At 39.1% G+C, this 18,193-nt stretch overlaps 1 protein-coding gene across 2 annotated transcripts in view; it reads right to left on the minus strand.

The window, feature by feature from the left end:
- The window catches only part of chchd3a (coiled-coil-helix-coiled-coil-helix domain containing 3a), an 82,718-nt gene that overhangs the window by 44,425 nt on the left and 20,100 nt on the right, over positions 1–18,193 (minus strand). For both annotated transcript variants that reach the window (XM_065289684.2, XM_065289683.2), the window contains exon 4: positions 12,756–12,927. In XM_065289684.2, the coding sequence (XP_065145756.1) occupies positions 12,756–12,927 (172 nt within the window). The remainder of the gene's footprint in view (positions 1–12,755; positions 12,928–18,193) is intronic.

Here is an 18,193-nt window from a genome sequence, read left to right on the forward strand (position 1 = left end):
GATGTAGGACAATTGAAGTAAATATGCGGGCATTTAGTGGAAATCTAATTATGACTTTTGTCCATCTGGTGAATCTTTATGAATTGGTTCATTTAGAATGACTTCAGCCCTAAGCAACCTAAGACAAATGTTTAATCATGGCTATTATGCTGTAATTAAGTATAGGATAATAAACAGTCAGACAATCATTATTGCAAAACAAACCCAAAGACAGTAATAACTACAAATTCAACACTAACTCATGGCAATTCGTACATATATTATGAAGTGTCTAATTCGTATTAATTTGTACAACCACATTCATACATTTTTGTACGATTTGCCCTATGTCGTTGGGCTTATGGGTGGAGTTTTGTTAATTTTTTTATTTTTTTTGATAATTGTACATTTTGCACCAATAACTTTATTCGACTCGTAAAATATGTATGAATTATCGTGAGATCAGGCTGGACCATTAAACAATAACATGTTTACTTGCAAAACTAAAATAAATGAACTAAAACGACTATTCAATACATATCACATAAATAGATGTTATTTTATGCCGATTTATTTATTTGTTTGAGAAGAAAGAGATGAGATACTAAACGAGTACAGCAATATGGAAAATTATTATTATTATAAAACAATGCATGACTGCAGACTGACACAACTGACCAATCAAAATAAAATATTTCATAAAAATAATAAAACAAAATATAAGTATAAAAATAATATATATATATATACTATATGTAATAGCCTAACATAATAATCCAACATCTTCTAAAACTTAAATCTACATTTTATCTTTTTAAAACAATCACCTCGGTATAAAGTCAAAAACATTCCTTCTTTTAATGTAACTCTTACAGTGATTCAAGCAAACATTTCCTTGCATGTAATAAAGTGTAATAATCAGGGATTAAGGTGGTGACAGACAACAGAAGCCCAGATTATACCGGCTATATCCCATTTATTTCAGTCTTTCTGGAACTTTGCCATCTTCTCTGAGAGAGTGATTTTATTTTCATTTTATGTAACTTGGGAAGTCAGTTTCAAGAATTAAAATGAGGTCCAAAAATAGCAGTGTTTTCAAATACCTTCTCTCTAGAGAAACGGCTACATGCAGAAACCCTCCTGTTGCCTTTTGGGCTGTAAATTGACTTCACAAGCTGCTCTGTCAGAAAGCAGCTTTCCTGACACCTGCTGCCATCCATCAATCCAACCCTGGCCGAAGCTCGGGGAAACGGGCGGCCAACTGAGCCAATTAGCTGCCGGGGTGAGCGGCGGGCACTGGTGCCAACCAGAGACCCAGCCAATTAGGGCCAGTTTCTGAACACTGGCACAGCGTGTGGGCAAGTAAAGGCTACAGAATTCAACGAACAAGGGAAAATCAGCAGGGAGTCTGAGCTTAGAAAGACTCGGGCGAAAACAGACAACGAAACGCAAACATGGGAAGTGGTATTGTACGCTAAGCGACTAATTTACTCAAACTTCAAGCAGACACCTACATATTCTCATGCTGAACATACACGGTTATCCGCAGATTACCATAAATCTAAAGCACACTCAATTAAACCTTAGCGCATTGGGATAACATACTTCTCCTGGCTCTGCTAGTTGACTTTCTTTTAAACCTGACACAATCACGCACAGTTAGATCAGACAGTCCTACTGAAAAGGCCAGCTAAAACCATTCTTAGCTTGTTGGCTAGTTTTAGCTGGTTAAGCAGGCTGGTTTTTAAAGAGGTTTGGGACACTTTTTAGCTGATCTTAGCTGGACAGGCTGGAAGATTGTAAGCAAAGCTGGAAAAGTTGGTAAAGCTGGTCTTCCACCCTGGTAAAGCTGGTGGTTTTTGCTGGTGGAACTAGCAAAGCTGGTAAAGTTGGTTAAGCTGGTCTTCCACCCTTTTCAAGCTGGTGGTTTTAGCTGGTGGGACTAGCAAAGCTGGTAAAGTTGGTCAAGCTGGTCTTCCACCCTGGTCAAGCTACTTGGTTTTAGCTGGTGGGACTAACAAATCTGAAAAAGTTGGTCAGGCTGGTGATTTTAGCTGGTGGGAGTAGCAAAGTTGGTCAAGCTGGTCTTCCACACTGGTCAAGCTGGTGGTTTTAGCTGGTGGGACTAGCAAAGCTGGTAAAGTTGGTCAAGCTGGTCTTCCACCCTGGTCAAGCTGGTGGTTTCAGCTGGTGGGACTAGCAAAGCTGGTAAAGTTGGTCAAGCTGGTCTTCTAACCTGGTCAAGCTGGTGGTTTTAGCTGGTGGGACTAGCAAAGCTGGTAACGTTGATCAAGCTGGTCTTCCACCCTGGTCAAGCTGGTGGTTTTTGCTGGTGGGACTAGCAAAGCTGGTAAAGTTAGTCAAGCTGGTCTTCTACCCTGGTCAAGCTGGTGGTTTTAGCTGGTGGGACTAGCAAATCTGGAAAAGTTGGTCAAGCTGGTCTTCCACCCTGGTCAAGCTGGTGATTTTAGCTAGTGGGACTAGAAAAGCTGGAAAAGTTGGTCTAGCTGGTCTTCAACCCTGGTCAAGCTGGTGGTTTTAGCTGGTGGGACTAGCAAAGCTGGTAAAGTTGGTCAAGCTGGTCTTCCACCCTGGTCAAGCTGGTGATTTTAGCTGGTGGGACTAGCAAAGCTGGTAAAGTTGGTCAAGCTGGTCTTCCACCCTGGTCAAGCTGGTGGTTTTAGCTGGTGGGACTAGCAGAGCTGGTAAAGTTGGTCAAGCTGGTCTTCCACCTTGGTCAAGCTACTTGGTTTTAGCTGGTGGGACTAGCAAAGCTGGTAAAGTTGGTCAAGCTGGTCTTCCACCCTGGTCAAGCTGGTGGTTTTAGCTGGTGGGACTAGCAGAGCTGGTAAAGTTGGTCAAGCTGGTCTTCCACCTTGGTCAAGCTACTTGGTTTTAGCTGGTGGGACTAGCAGAGCTGGTAAAGTTGGTCAAGCTGGTCTTCCACCTTGGTCAAGCTACTTGGTTTTAGCTGGTGGGACTAGCAAAGCTGGTAAAGTTGGTCAAGCTGGTCTTCCACCTTGGTCAAGCTACTTGGTTTTAGCTTGTGGGACTAGCAGAGCTGGTAAAGTTGGTCAAGCTGGTCTTCCACCTTGGTCAAGCTACTTGGTTTTAGCCGGTGGGACTAGAAAATCTGGAAAAGTTGGTCAAGCTGGTCTTCCACCCTGGTCAAGCTGGTGATTTTAGCTAGTGGGACTAGCAAAGCTGGAAAAGTTGGTCAAGCTGGTGGTTTTAGCTGGTGGGACTAGCAAAGCTGGTAACGTTGGTCAAGTTGGTCTTTCACCATTTATCTCACTTTTTTGTTTGATAATACAGATATATTTATCGCATATTGCCATTCATCAAAAGAAAAAAAATTAACCAAGATATAAATTTGGGCAATATCGCCCAGCCCTAATAATGAGCTCATTTAGCTTTTGATAGGTCACATATGCATGGCGACATATAGATCACAATGTAAAGATCCGACCGATAAATTCATACGTGACATCATGTTAATAACTTTAAATCTCATTAGTTCTTGCATGTTTTGTGACTAAGTGCTCATATGCGTTTTTCGTCAAAAATGTTCTTATTTGCCTAAACTATTCATTTAAGACTAAAAACATAACTCATATCTCAGAACTCCTGAGCAAGGGAGAGATTTATTTTGTCCAAATACCACCTACAAGTGCATCCAATTCAAAAACCAGCAAGTCCTCTTTAATACCTGGGAAATTAAATTGTGGGGTATTATCAGTCAGGCCCAGTCGGCCGTATCTAAAATGTAACAGCATTTGAAGCGCACGGATTTGCAAAGGGGACATTTGCTGTGGCGGGCACTATTTGAAGGCCGTAAAAGAGGAGAAAACATGGAGAGAGAGGTGTGGACATTTGTGCTCTTGAAATACAAGCTTAACTTAAGTGGTGTCTGCAGTCTATTCAACCATCAAATAAAAACATCTCCAGGGTCTAACAGGTAGGGGATTGCGGATGCAAAAAGAGAGCAAATAAAGAAAGACTAAAAGTTCAGATACAGTTTAGCTATTTAAATCTAATCAACAAATATTAAAGCAAAAATGTTGAACTTAGAAATATTAAGAGTAAATTACACTCACATTACTTTTACATTTATTGCAGTACTGAAGTGAAAACTATTATTTTGGTACTAAATGAGGAGCTTTAAATGAGTATTTTTGCCAAAAAGTTTGCATTCACTTAGAGGGTTTTGCAGCGAAAGACAGTCAAATTTGTTAAATACCAATGAAAATGACATTTGAGTAAATAATGCATTTCAATTACTGACTTATAACCATTTCATTGCCATTAAAGTGAAAATACTAAACCTACACATAAAAAATGCTAATTGACAAGCAAACATGTCAGACGCCCATAGAGGGTTTTGAATGTGAACTCCTTGAATGTTTAATCTGATATCACTTTTAGGACACCAGAAAAACAACAACAATCCTTCATAATTTACAGGGTGAGAAATTGCCAGGTGTTTCATGCTTTCTTAGGCACACATTTCGCTGGACGATCGCTTCTTTTGTCTCAACAAATCACTTTGCCAGCCATCAAATAAGTTGCATCGGTCACTGGGCTGGAGATTGATGACTCTGGGTTTGATTGAAATGTCTGCCCCAGGGTTTGCCAGTGTCTGAATGAAATGATATGCGTTGTGATTGATTGGCTGTCCCGAACGACTGCTTGGAGGCCAGAGACGTTGAAACCCAAACACTACTAGACGAGTTTATTAATGCCCAGAATCGCTGACAGCGTGAATGCTTGAAATGATACGAGAGAAATGTTCACCACAGTGTAAAGTGTTGCAAAAAAATCCATGCATAAATATGAAATCGGTTCAATATTTGCCGTGAATGGAAGAGGAAAAAACTTAAATGCTTGTGATTGATTTGTAAGTACTGGAGAAACTAGGCTTTCCTGTAGATCACTTGTTGATTCGAATCACAAACTGTAAGTCACAAGATAGTGTCTTATCAGCATCACATGACCACTTACGTGTGCATCAAATAGCGTAGCACCCCAAACCACAATTACATGTGGCTAACCATTGCAAAATCTAGGATCTCTCAGCTAAAGAAAAAAGAGCTTTGTCACTAAGCTTGTGAGCTTGGAGAAAAAATGATTTATGGTCGCAGGTGTGGTTTGAGAAGAAGGACAGCCATCAGAACAGAGACCTCAGAGCTCTCGGCTTGGGCAAGATAATTGGAGAGGCTAATTTGGGAGTGCGAAAGCGGTTCCTGAAGAATGCCGCTGGTGCAAGCACTCACCGGTGCTATTGTACGTGACCAACGGAGTCTGGCGACCGGAGCATGGTCAGAATTCTGATGAGAGAGGAATCGATATCTCCTTGAACTAGGGGAGGAAAAGAAAATAGACATACAACGGTATTGGTCAGCTTAATAGTTGGCAACCTTTGAAATACAAGTTTTGTTACTCAAGCATGATGGTTCAAGTTTGCCTTCAGCAGAGCAAAAGCAGGAAATGTAAATTCAATAGGCAGCGGGATCCATAAACATGAACCCTTTTCACACAGAGATTACGGAAAACGTGTCCGGGATCGTTTGATTTTTGGTTCATAAATTACATGTTCTGTAATAATTTTACATTTAAAGCAAAATATCAAACATTAGAAACACGCATATCCAGAGCATGTGATCTTCTGCTACGCCCAAACGCATGAGACAGACACTCCCAACTCTGGAATATCCTGAGAATTTTAATCCCGTCCGAATCGGTACATAAAATCACAGACGTCATGGGGGAAATGTTGAAACTCAAACGTCGTTTGGAAAACTAATCCCATACGAATAGTGCTGTAGACTATAAAAATATGGACGTACTGTCCGTGACGTCACCCATATGCTTGTGAATAGCTTTTTTGAAGCCAATAATTGGCAGAGCTTGCGGTCGCCATCTTGGCAGCGCTTCACCGTGCATCACTTGCGGATAACCGAAAATGGGTAAAGATGCGGGACGTGGGTGAAGCTGAGGTGGTTGTTTACTGAAACCACTCCCGCCTAGCTCAACTGTAGTGACAGCAGTGGCTGTTCTCCCGTCACTCAAGTGGCCACGCCCTTAATTATGAAGAACTTTAAGGCTTAATATAATTTAAATGGATAAGTTACAAAAAAATTCACCCCGCTCACAGTTGTCACGGAGGGCAAAATTAGCTATACAGACCAAAAACACTTTTTGTACCAGGCTGTAAACATTTCTTTTGTAAAATGGGCATTTTAACATAGTGGGTCTATGGAATTGACTCCCTTTTGGAGCCTGTATCTAGTGGCCCATCAATGATCTACAGTTTAGGTGACTTCAAGGTTGGCTTCATGATAGAGATCAGAAAGTTGCCCTTTGGAATATATGCTTGCAATTGTGTTAGGGGCGGGGCCATGCTCTGTGGCTCGATGACGCACTGGATGACACCCCTAACACAAACTCCGCCCAAATAATCCTGAACACAGAAATGTGGGGAAACTGTTTAACGGTGTAAATCCACAATTTAGTACTACATAGTTCACAGTCTTTGCAATGTGTTTCAGCAATACAGACTTTAAGATCCACCATAGTCATACTGACAAACTCCAAGAAATCCCACCTTCCACATGACCTAACTCCACTTAATCCCCTCCGAAACTCATAAAAACGCAAGAACCCGCTGGCCCGTGATAACGTCCCGGGAGTGGGCATGTACCACACGGCTAATGCATTTGTAAAGCAAACTGCATAAAACGCTGAAGTGTGGCACTGCGGATCACAGTAGGAACGCATTTCAAAAGCCTGATTGATGTTTAATGATTGAGCGCCTTGCAGTCGGGCAGAAACACACTCGGAGGAAGGAGCTAGTCTACTTGGACAAAGGACTTAACAAATCGCCTTTGAAAGGTCCATCTATTCAAAGCATGCTGAGAGCAGCAGAACCATACACTACCACGGCAAGGACTTTCAAACGCTTATTGATGTTTGGAGGCAATTTGAACTCATTTCAATTTCCAATTACAAACAGGCACTTCCCGATAAAAGAATAACGTATCGATTAACTGGCCATATCTTGCGCTCGTGTAGCGGTTAATAACCGCAATTTCACAACGGTGATGTGTAAATCTATTTTTAATTCACGAGGTCATTTGCATTCGAGAAAAAGACGGGCTGCATGCATACGCACACCTTCGCTAAAACATCTTTGGTTTATGTGGCACAAATTGCTGGAGGGGAAAAAAACTAGAATTCCCATTTGCCTATTTTTATGAAAACTAGGAGATTGCAATTCATGTCTAGCAGGAAGAAAAATCATTTCATGGAAGTAAAAAAAAAACGTAGAGTTTTACAATAGCACAGTCATAACAGATGATTACATGGGAAAATCTGGTGATAACCCTTCAAATTCTATTACGGAAGCTTCGCTCGGAAAGGACTCAAAATTGAGAGGGATGAAATATGTGCAATGATGTCCTTGAGTGAGAATTTTCTGTTAAAGTAAAAAGACAACTAATTTACCTGTCTGTGTTCATTTCATAAAAATTTATGGATGCTTTTATATACATTTTTATCGATGTGTTTGCACCCTGGGTTCGAACCTGTGACCTTTTAGCTAATCACACAATGCTCTACCACTGAGCAACAGAGGGACACGATCATTCCCAACAAAAGGAAAAATATTTCAAGCCACGTTTCCCTTCATTGATCCACATGACTTATTTACACCCACATGGTTATTGTCTGACTGCTGCCAGAGTACTGAAAACAATGAAATGATAACAAAAGCATTATGGGAAGTGACCAAGCACAGATTAAAAGAACAGTACGGTACACCAAAAAATAAAAACGTCATATTTTTACTCAACCTGTCGTATTTTTAAACTCATATGACTTCCATTTTTCTGTGGAAAACAAAAGGGGAAACTTTGAAGAATGGACTGGATTATTACAATAAATGGAGACTGTATATTTCAAGCTTTATAAAGATGCAAAAGCATCACAAAAGTGGTATAAAAGTAAAATCTTCTGAAGCCAAACCAATGCATACACGATGTAACTACAGAAGAGTCAAGTTTTAAATAGGAAAAATATTGAAACTCTTTTTAGAGTTATTTTTAGCGCGATGCTAATGGTCTAATCAGATTCAATGGACTGTGCTAAGCTATGCTAAAAGTGGTAGCGCCAGACCCAAAGATGAGCTGAATGGTTCAGAGTTCAGAGATAAGAAGAATATTATCTAGTGGTCGGGATGTAAACTCCAAACAAAACAACTGCCAAAAAACATATATCGTTTTTTTTTTTTTTGAGAATCAGTATTCCCAAACAAAATCATGATACTCGCATGTATCTATATTTTCTTATACCCCTATGCATTACATTCATCAAACAGACAGCTGTATCCAAAGCAACTTACATATGTGGTAGTATTTAAAAAAATAAGCATAGCATATAAAGCTGCATTTACAAGTTTAAAAAAAGCATTTTTATTGGCTACTAGTAATCGCCCAATGTGTTGAAGTAAACAGCTGAAAAAGTCTTCATCCCCCCGCTGATAAAGCCGTAATATTGAGTAACACTCATGCAACAGCAATTTGTTATTTCAGCATGATTCATTATTGGTATCGCTGACAACTGCTGGCGGCTTTGTGCCCTGTATTATACTGTATTGCAATGTGAGGAGATTGAATTAGAATGGATCGTCTCTTTGGCCCGCTGGAATTCATGTTTGTATTTATTTCCACAATACAGGGTCTCTTTAAAATATCTAAAATACCAGTTCTAAAGTAAAATGTAGCCGAATCACAGCCACTAATATTCATGGGACCTGGGACAAAAATACAGATGTCCGCAGTGCCTACACAAACATCATAATTATGAGATAGTTCACCGAACAATGAAAACTCAAGACATTTACTCACCCTCAACTTTTTCCAAACCTATATAAATTTATTTGTTCTGCTGAACACAAATAAAGATATTTTGAAAACAGATCTGGGGCACCATTCACTTCCATAGTATTATTTCTTCCTACAATGGAAGTCAATGGTGCTGCTTCCTTACAAACATTCTTCAAAATATCTTTGTATTCAGCAGAACAACTTGATGGTGAGTAAATAATGACATCTTTCATTTTGAACTATCACTTTAAGATAAACAGGTTCCCATCATTCCGGGACTGCATTCCCAGTTTTTCCACTAATGCTGGACCTGATTTGATTCAACAACACTAGCACTAACAAAACAAAGCAAAACAACGAATCCTGCATAAAAAATGCCCCAAGCTTTTCTTTTTATGGTTTAGATTCATTCAGCGTTCCCAATAACGTTTTCACAATTTCCCCACATACGCGCACACACCTTCCAGCTGTGAATTACAAGCCATCTCCCCCTTATCCCAAAAATGATTCATTCTTCTATTACAGAGATGACTGTGTGAAATGAGCTATGTAATCAATACCGTACGTTTGTAAACAGCTTCAGTTCTCCTGGGAACCCGTTTTTTTTACTCCGTGCTCAAATAATCTGTGCCCTGTCAAAACAATGAAAGGGCCTGTAGTCCAACAATGTGTTTACGAGGGCGATTTAGCTGCCCGCAAATAAAATTACCCTTACATTGGTATGTGTGTCCGTACTGGTGGTCCTTTTGAATTAGCACACAGTTAAAGAAAACGTAAAGCGATGTGTTCAGTAAATATTGATGTGATTCTGCATGTCTGCATTATGTTTGGCCACAAGTGCATTTGGATATATTGCAGTCCTTTGTTGGAGTAATTATCAGTGTTTGTTGATGTCCACTCTCTGTAAATGTCAGTCTGATGGGTTTACAGAGCCGGACTGTGGGACAGTGTCCAAACATCACCGTCAGTGATGCTCATCCAATCACATTATTGATCTCTTATTAAACCCTATAGCCAGCAAATCAGACCTTGACACTCCTTCCTGATCAAGTCACACCTGTCCAGCTCAGGTAGAAGGTACAGGGTTCACCCTTAAAGGGACACTCCACCTTTTTTTGAAAATATACCGATTTTCCTGTTCCCCTAGACTTAAATTTTTTTTCCCATTTTGGAATCCATTCAGCCGATCTCAGGGTCTGGCAGTACAACTTTTAGCATAGCTTAGCATAATCCATTGAATCAGATTAGACCATTACCATCACGCTCAAAAATAACCAAAGAGTTTCAATATTTTCCTATTTAAAACTTGACTCTTCTGTAGTTACATTGTGTACTAAGACCGACGGAAAATTAAAAGTTGCGATTTTCTAGGTCGATATGGCTAGGAACTATACTCTCATTCTGGCGTAATAATCAAGGACTTTGCTGCTGTAACATGGCTGCAGGAGGCGCAATGATATTACGCAGTGGCCTGCCATTTAAAGTTACTAAGGGGACTATTTTCGGCTCCCCTTCGACTATTTTAGGGGAGCTGGAAAATGATAAGATTTTCAAAAAAAGTGGACAGTCCCTTTAGGGGGGGGGGGTCTAAAGCTATTTAATGCATTGTGACTAATTAACACTGTTGGACGTATGACATATGTGCCGAATGCACTTTCAACTTGTGTAAGTTTTGGAAAGTTTTATTCAAGCATGAAAGATTCATACGTAACAATATTTATTTCTTTTATGGGCAATTTCAGTACAGGAAGTACAGTGCAAGTCCTTATATGGGCATTAACTGGAATAGCGCACACACGCGCCAAACAAGATCTGACATGAAATCAATATCACCAAAGAAGCGTTGTTGTTTGAGAGGGAATTTTTTTTGGCTACATGATCTAACATCCATATGTGACCCGTCACGGAAACCAGGTACTCAAGTTGGCAGCACAAGTTTCGAGAAAATGAGAAACAAAGTTTTTTTTTCGAAATTTGTGATTTTCGTTTTATTGCAGAATCTGTTAGTTGAGATCACGAAGAAGCCTCTCCATGTTTGAGATAGCAGTTTTTGTATATTTAAAAGCGTACATTTTGCGGTTAAAATAGGCTTGTTTTTCCGGAGATTCTAGCGTGCAGCGGGGGGCGTCATTGTCTGTGTGTATATTTACATACTGTATAAGCTTGTGTTTTCGCCTCCGCCCCCAAAGGGAACAGCGTGACTACTAAATAAGGATAGTTAGCCCAAAAATGAAAATAATGTCATTAATGACTCACCCTTATGTCGTTATAAACTCGGAAGACCTCCGTTCATCTTCGGAACACAGTTTAAGATGTTTTATCGTTAGATTTAGTCCGAGAGCTTTCCCCTTCATTGAAAATCTATGTATGGTTTCCATGTCCAGAAAGTTAATAAAAACATCATCAAAGTAGTCCATGTGACATCAGTGGGTCAGTAAGATTGTGTTGATGCATTGAAAATACAGTTTGGTCCAAAAATAGCAGAATTACGACTTTATTCAGCATTGTCTTCTCTTCCGGCTCGAGCGTGAAGTCACGTGACTGTAGTGACGCGCTGCCCTGTTCCTCAGACATGTTTGCTAAGTTTTTTGTTTTTTTTTCAAACTTATAGCCTGCGTCTCCCCAGACTGTAAAGCTCGGGCGCACAAAACAAAAGAAAAATAAAAGAAGCTGGGGCGGAACAAATAACAGTCAGCCGCATCGTACGTCAGCCGCGTCACTGACTTTATGCGGCGCCGCAGTCGGAAGACGTCAAAGTACCGCGAGAGCTCTTCAAGAAATCTTAAGGAGTAGTTTAATTTCGACTCGCTCTCGCGGTACTTTGACGTCATCTGTATGTCAGTTCTTGCAGCGCAGCATGAGTCCAAACACACAGAAGTTACACAGATATCGTTGTATTCTTCATATAATTGGCTACATGTTTTGTCTATCAATATTTTCCATGAAGTCATTGGCTGATGGAGGAACGAGCGAGCCATTGGTAACATCTCTAAAGGATGTCACGTTTTCGACGGCGCTGTTTGGATGATCTATTATACTACTTCCCTATTTTAAATACAAACTTTGAAGGCGGGTTCATGTGTTTAACGGAGTGTAAGCTCATATACCCTTACATGTTACGATTTAAATAGTCTTCAGATTATATATTATATTGTATTACCAGACATTCATGCGAAATCTGATGTAAACAATCTATATTTCACGGATTATACGCATTTGTGGACAAATATGGTCATTGGATAATCTGAAACAGACTGGATTCGACTTGTGATCCCCACAAAGGTAAAAGAGTCATGTTTATTTTTGCGGGTTGTCATTTGGTCATAAAATACTAACGTGACATATGGTGCTAGAACATCTCAAAAAGGGTTTTACAGGGGGCATGGCTTAGCTAAATGAGATGTAAATGAGCCCTATTGTCTCCCCCAGCTGAAAAGAAGAGTCCCTTTCGTCTCGATTTTCTCGGTTTGAGTATTTCTGAGTTCCTATATTCAAATGGCCACAACTTCTCCAAATCTTATCAGATTTCCATGTGTTACACATCGTTGGAAAGCTTAGAAACTGCACTTTCAGAATCTGTGAATAACTCAAAATGCCCAGATCCGACTTGTGTCCCTACTTTCCGTGACTGGTCACATATGTGGTTTGAAATCTAAGTGCGTTTCAGTCTGAACGGTCAGATAGATCGGATTTCAAGAGCAAAATTTACATTCCTCCACTGTCCATTGTCCGGATATTCTTCAGAACAAACTGATCGGATTTCATCATTTGCCAAAATGACAGTGCAGACAGGTCCTAAAGCTCAGATCTGAAACCAAATTCAGTGAGAACAAAGCCCTAGCTGCCCACGACAAAACTAAAGTCATGTAGTAGAGTTAAGTATAATTGACTTACATAGATCTGTGCTCGTAATTTCTCATCCTCTGCGTTGAATCTTTCTCTCAGTAAGGCTTTCTTGATGTTCTCCTCTTTCTCCTGTGCCAGGATCCTGCTCACATTATCCTTCACCTGGGTTTGAGCCTCTGCAAGGGCCTGCGCATGTGCCCGGGATCTTTCTTCTTCCAGCCTGAACATAAAGCACAAAATACACCCCCTATCAGACAACTATAGATATCGATAGGCATTACTATGGCCGATAATGGGCTTCCGTGATGATAGTTGTTATTATTATCATCATAGTTTCACATTAGCATGCGCACTGCATGCTCTTCCTCGCATGAGAGGGTTTGTGTGCTTCACTTTGCGCAAAATAGCTTGTAAGGTTCACAGATTCCTTCTTGCACACTTCTGGACTTAATGTGCACGTCTTGGACTCTTGCTCGGAGCTGAATGCGCTCGTCATGGATGACTCCTAGCACCTGAACCTGTATGGTATGACTCAAATGCTTTCTCTTTTGATCGAAAGGTGTTCAGCTGTGACTTATTCACAATACAGCACTAGCTTTGAGTACTGTATTGCCAGACTATTACCAGACTAGGCCTTGCACGATAGTGTGGGAAACTTGCATTGCAATTTTATATTTTTCTGCGACGTATATTGCGATATGAGCAATGCTGGATGGCGCATGATGACTTATAAAATCGGAGTTTAAAGGGGACCTATTTCATTGCTAAAAAACAACAACGTTATTTTGTGTATTTGGTATAATACAATGTGTTTGCATGGTTTATGGTTCAAAAACACATTATTTTCCACATACCGTACATTTTTGTAGCTCCTGATATTTCTAAAACGCCCGGACTGACTGCCCCCAAATGGTGGCATTTTGCCCCTATAATTTGAGAGTGTGCCACTGAATTTTACATCCATTCGCACATGTGCAACAAGTAAATTTGACATTTTTTTCCAAAAGTGCACAATAAAATGTGAATTGAATTGAAAACTGAATTTGAAACAGCACATTGTACTTTCTGCATCTATCATTAAAGTATTTATTAGTAATACAGTGGAAATTAGTAGAAATGTGAATATTTGGTTAGCATGTTGATTTACGGTGTGTGCCCCTAAATTTTCTGGTTGCGCCCCTAAAGTTTTCAGTTGGGGGCCACTGTGCTCCTAGTGAAAAAGTTAGTCTGGAGCCCTGTATTGTACAAAACTCATCGATCTGAAAAGCGCTGTGTCCATGATTGGCCAGCTAATCTGTACATTGTGATTGGCCTGAATACCTCTGACGTCAGCAGGAAATGTGACGCTCCTTACCATGTTTAAAAGATTCGCTCACAATGCAATGCTGACAGGAGTTAACTTACATGCCGTGAGTCAAAAGCAAAAGGAATTATGATAATGTCGGTCTTGTCTACATCACCAATCCCAGGAAATAAACTGTTGCCTACGATCCGTGTGTTTGTTGTATTCCAAGACAAAATAAATTTACGTTGGAGATGATAACTCGCGTCATTGTTTACTTTGGGGTTAGTACATTTTGCATTTCATTAACATGTACTAATACACACTTAAACACAAAAGGAAATGTAAAATCGTGAATCTGTCGATAGGTGCTCTTTAAGAGGAATACAATTTTTTTTGTATAGCTCAAAAATAGTGTTTCTCTTAAAAAACAAGCTCTGTATGCAATGTGACTATTGCAGATGCACGCATTGCGATGTCAATGCCGAAACGATATATTGTGCAGCCCTGTACCAGAAAACACAAATATTAATATTATAATATCCTATCAGGTAGACCGAATGCTTTCATTTACAGTTAGAGTAACAATGTTGTATCTAAAACCAAAAGTACCAGTAGCAAAGAAGAAGAGCACTTGGATAAGATTTTGGATATATTTCCTCATTTTAAGTCATTTAATAGGCATGTGAAAGTAATAACTGTTTGATGCTTTTTGATATCATTACGGAGATGTATTTGGAGTTTTGGGCTGGAATGTTGAGAGTTATGAGCCGTCACCAGGTTCTCACAGTTGCCTAGCAACCCCAGCATCATTAAGCAGGAGGCTTGATTTGTAAAGTAAACTCAGGCAAACTATCATCTGTGATGTGCTGTTTTCAATCACATAGCAGGCATGTAAAAAAAGAAACTGGAAAATATAAAGGTGAAAGCTGAAAAGGGCAATAAGAGAGCAAATAATTATAACGCTATCTAAACAAACACAAGCACGAAGGGGGGATATTTTCAAAGATGCACTCCAAGACCCACAAAAGTTTGAGAATTAAAAACACAGAAAACAACCTTGAGAATACACAAGCGAGAACTGATCTCCAACAGTTATCTTTCGCTAGATTTGCCTGCAAAACTTTGCCAGTAAAGATCGAAAGTGAAATAAATGTGTTGCTTTGTCATGCAGCTGTGTGTGTGTGTGCACACACCATTGAGCAATTTCTTCTCCTGAGATAAAATGTGAGCGACTCCAGCCATGTCCAGTTTCAGTCTACTGAACTGGACACAAATCAGCACAACACATCCATCATTACTTTCCTCTTTGGTATTATGTGCGTTTCCCAAGACTAAAAATAGGCCAGAAGATGGTGTCACCTGCAGACCGACAAAACAGACCGATCCAATAATGTGCATCTCTGCACAATATACAACAGCAACCTTCCTAAACAATGATCAATGCAGGTACCAGTGGAAACATCTGCTTTTTCATAACACAACCTAAAGCGGACAGCCTTGATGACAATGAAGCCATCTACTGCATGGAAAGCAAAATGTTTCAACAAGCAGATGATTGGATATCGGCAAGAGAGAATAAGCCATTGACAAAGACAAAAAGTTACATCCTTGTTTCCAATAGATGTCCTGTGCCACTCTTTGATCAGAAATACTTAATAGTTTAATATGAATAAATTGCATTCATGCTTTTTCAAAAATTTTAAAATAAAAGAACGATTCAGAAGAGACCGGCGTGACTAATATGGAGGCGAGATGACCTTAAAAATCAAATAACCGCTAACCAAAGTTTTTAAATAATTCAAGCTATAGCACGGGAACTCATCTCACTCTCTCCATTGTCATAAATAAACTATGCTTTGATAATGTCAGACAGAAAGTAGCGGCACTATTCTGCTATTAATCTGCCTTATTGCTATTTGATGTTACATGGCATCTGTAAGTCTATCTTTAAAGAAACAATTGCATCCCTTTACTCAGCTTTGTGTTGTTTCACACCTGTTTATTTTCTGCTGAACACAAACAAAAACACAAGATTTCTTGTCTCGATAGTTCATAATGACAACGGGCCTCATTTATCAATCTAATGTAGGAACGTAGATATCATCTTACGACAGGGTTCACGAGTGATTCATGAAACATTCGTATGCGACCAATCTCATCATACAGTATAAATGACCAACGTTGATAACTTATGTGAATGAAAACTATTGTAATTTGAATTTTATGCCCATATAAATTAAGCTTTGCCCCTAGAGTTTACGACTAGAAATGTATTCATGGCCACGCAGAGTACCTTGTCTAGCATTTTCAAAGTTTTTCAATATAAACGTTTTGAATAATGTTACAAAATAGGTTTGCATTTATATATTAACAAGGTCAAGTATATTTAATAAAAACGAGATTAACACAAAAAATCTATCTTGTTCTTTTGTGTTACTTTTGACCCACCTCGAAGTAATAATGTGCAACTTTTGTTCAAAGTGAAAATATAGTAAAGTCGTTCTACTTTTGAACAAAATTCCACCTGGTATTGATAGACCACACATGTGAGTTATTGACCACAGCAAAAATATGAATAGTTTGGTTCCAAAACACAATTAACGGCATAAAAAAGTTACCGCAAAAATCAGTAGCTTTAAAAAGTCTATTTTATGCAAAATCCACTATCCGCCGTGTTATTCTGTCATCTTTTTTCCCTTTTTATCCGAACAAATGCCACTCCTCCTCCTTCTCTGCAGAATGCAATAAATCCATTTAGCAAATCACAACGCACCATTCCATGCATGGTCAACAATAATGGCGGTGCTTTGAATACACACAGAATCCTAAATTTCCGCATCTACTTTGTACTCCGTGATTAACAAACAAACAAACAAAAACAAAATAATACTTTTGATGGCATTGATAAACTTGTGGTGGTTTTCTGTGGCGGGAAAAAATGTAAGCCATCAAAATCAAATAATTTAGGCACTCGGCCGAAAGAAAAATGCCGGCTGTTGCTTGTTTTCCCGACAGCATTAAGCTTCTGTCATGCTAACACTTTGACCCCAGGGGATCTTAAAAAACGTTCCATTATTTTACGCGAAGTCAACGAAAATCGAGCAGGACCAACATTTTTTAAAGCGGATCGCTGTCAAAAAAGTTCAGCGATGACGTCCCAAGGATGACAGTGTTCTTAATATGACAACGTAAGTGTTTTGATTAATGTCAGTAATGTTTATTTTTTTAATGAGTGTATAGCACTCGTTAACTAAACGGATATAACATGGCAATGATGAATGCACATTTATGTATTGATTCAATCTATTAATATCAGTTTTTATAAAAATCTTTGAAAATGAAATTAAAATGAAATTAAAAATGAAATTTTTTATGTTATTAAAACCTAAAGAAGCTATGTGAAAGTTTGTAACAGAAAATAGTGATTTTCATCTTGTTACTTTCTTAGTATTGAAAACTTGTTTTTACCGAAATTAGTCCAAATGGATTTATTGCGTTTTGAAACCAAACTCTTCGTATTTCTCTGTCTAAAATATTATCTTTTAAAATAATCTTTTTCTGAAATGTTTTCTTAAACAAAAAAGTATTTTTTTTCGATATTAGTGTTATATATATGTATTATTCCTACACAATTCACTATAGTTAATATTAGCTGTGTAGTATAAAATCTTTTGATAAAAAAATCTGAATCAATGCATAAAAATTTAAATTAATATCATACTGCATTTACGAATTCTGTTTTGCAAATAACAGTGTAGGTAGAATAAGTAAATTAATGACAAGTCCTAAAAATATATTTATCTTTCTCTACAAACGGACTGTAAAACAAACTCTCTCAGTTCTCTCTCGACGATTTTTTATTTATTGAGTGTAAATTATATCTCACATATTTCTTTACAAAATGTCTGTTTAGTTGTTGAATATTGTTAAAGCTTGTTAAAGTCCGGTATTAGGCGGATTTAACCTCCTAACTGTGCATTCACACCAGCCGCGGAAGAGGCGGCAAGCGCGGATGATTTACATGTTAAGTCAATGCAAACACGCGATTAGGCATCCTGCGGCGCGGTACACGCGGTAGCCGCTGCGCGGATGTCGCGGAACGCGCGGAAGGCGCGGAGCGTTCCGCGCGTTTCCGCACGAATTGAGCGTTGCCGCGGGAAACGCGCGAGTTCAAAAATCGGAACTTTGGCGGAATTCCGCG

Source organism: Paramisgurnus dabryanus, chromosome 1, assembly GCF_030506205.2.
Source record: "Paramisgurnus dabryanus chromosome 1, PD_genome_1.1, whole genome shotgun sequence".
NCBI lineage: Eukaryota > Metazoa > Chordata > Actinopteri > Cypriniformes > Cobitidae > Paramisgurnus > Paramisgurnus dabryanus.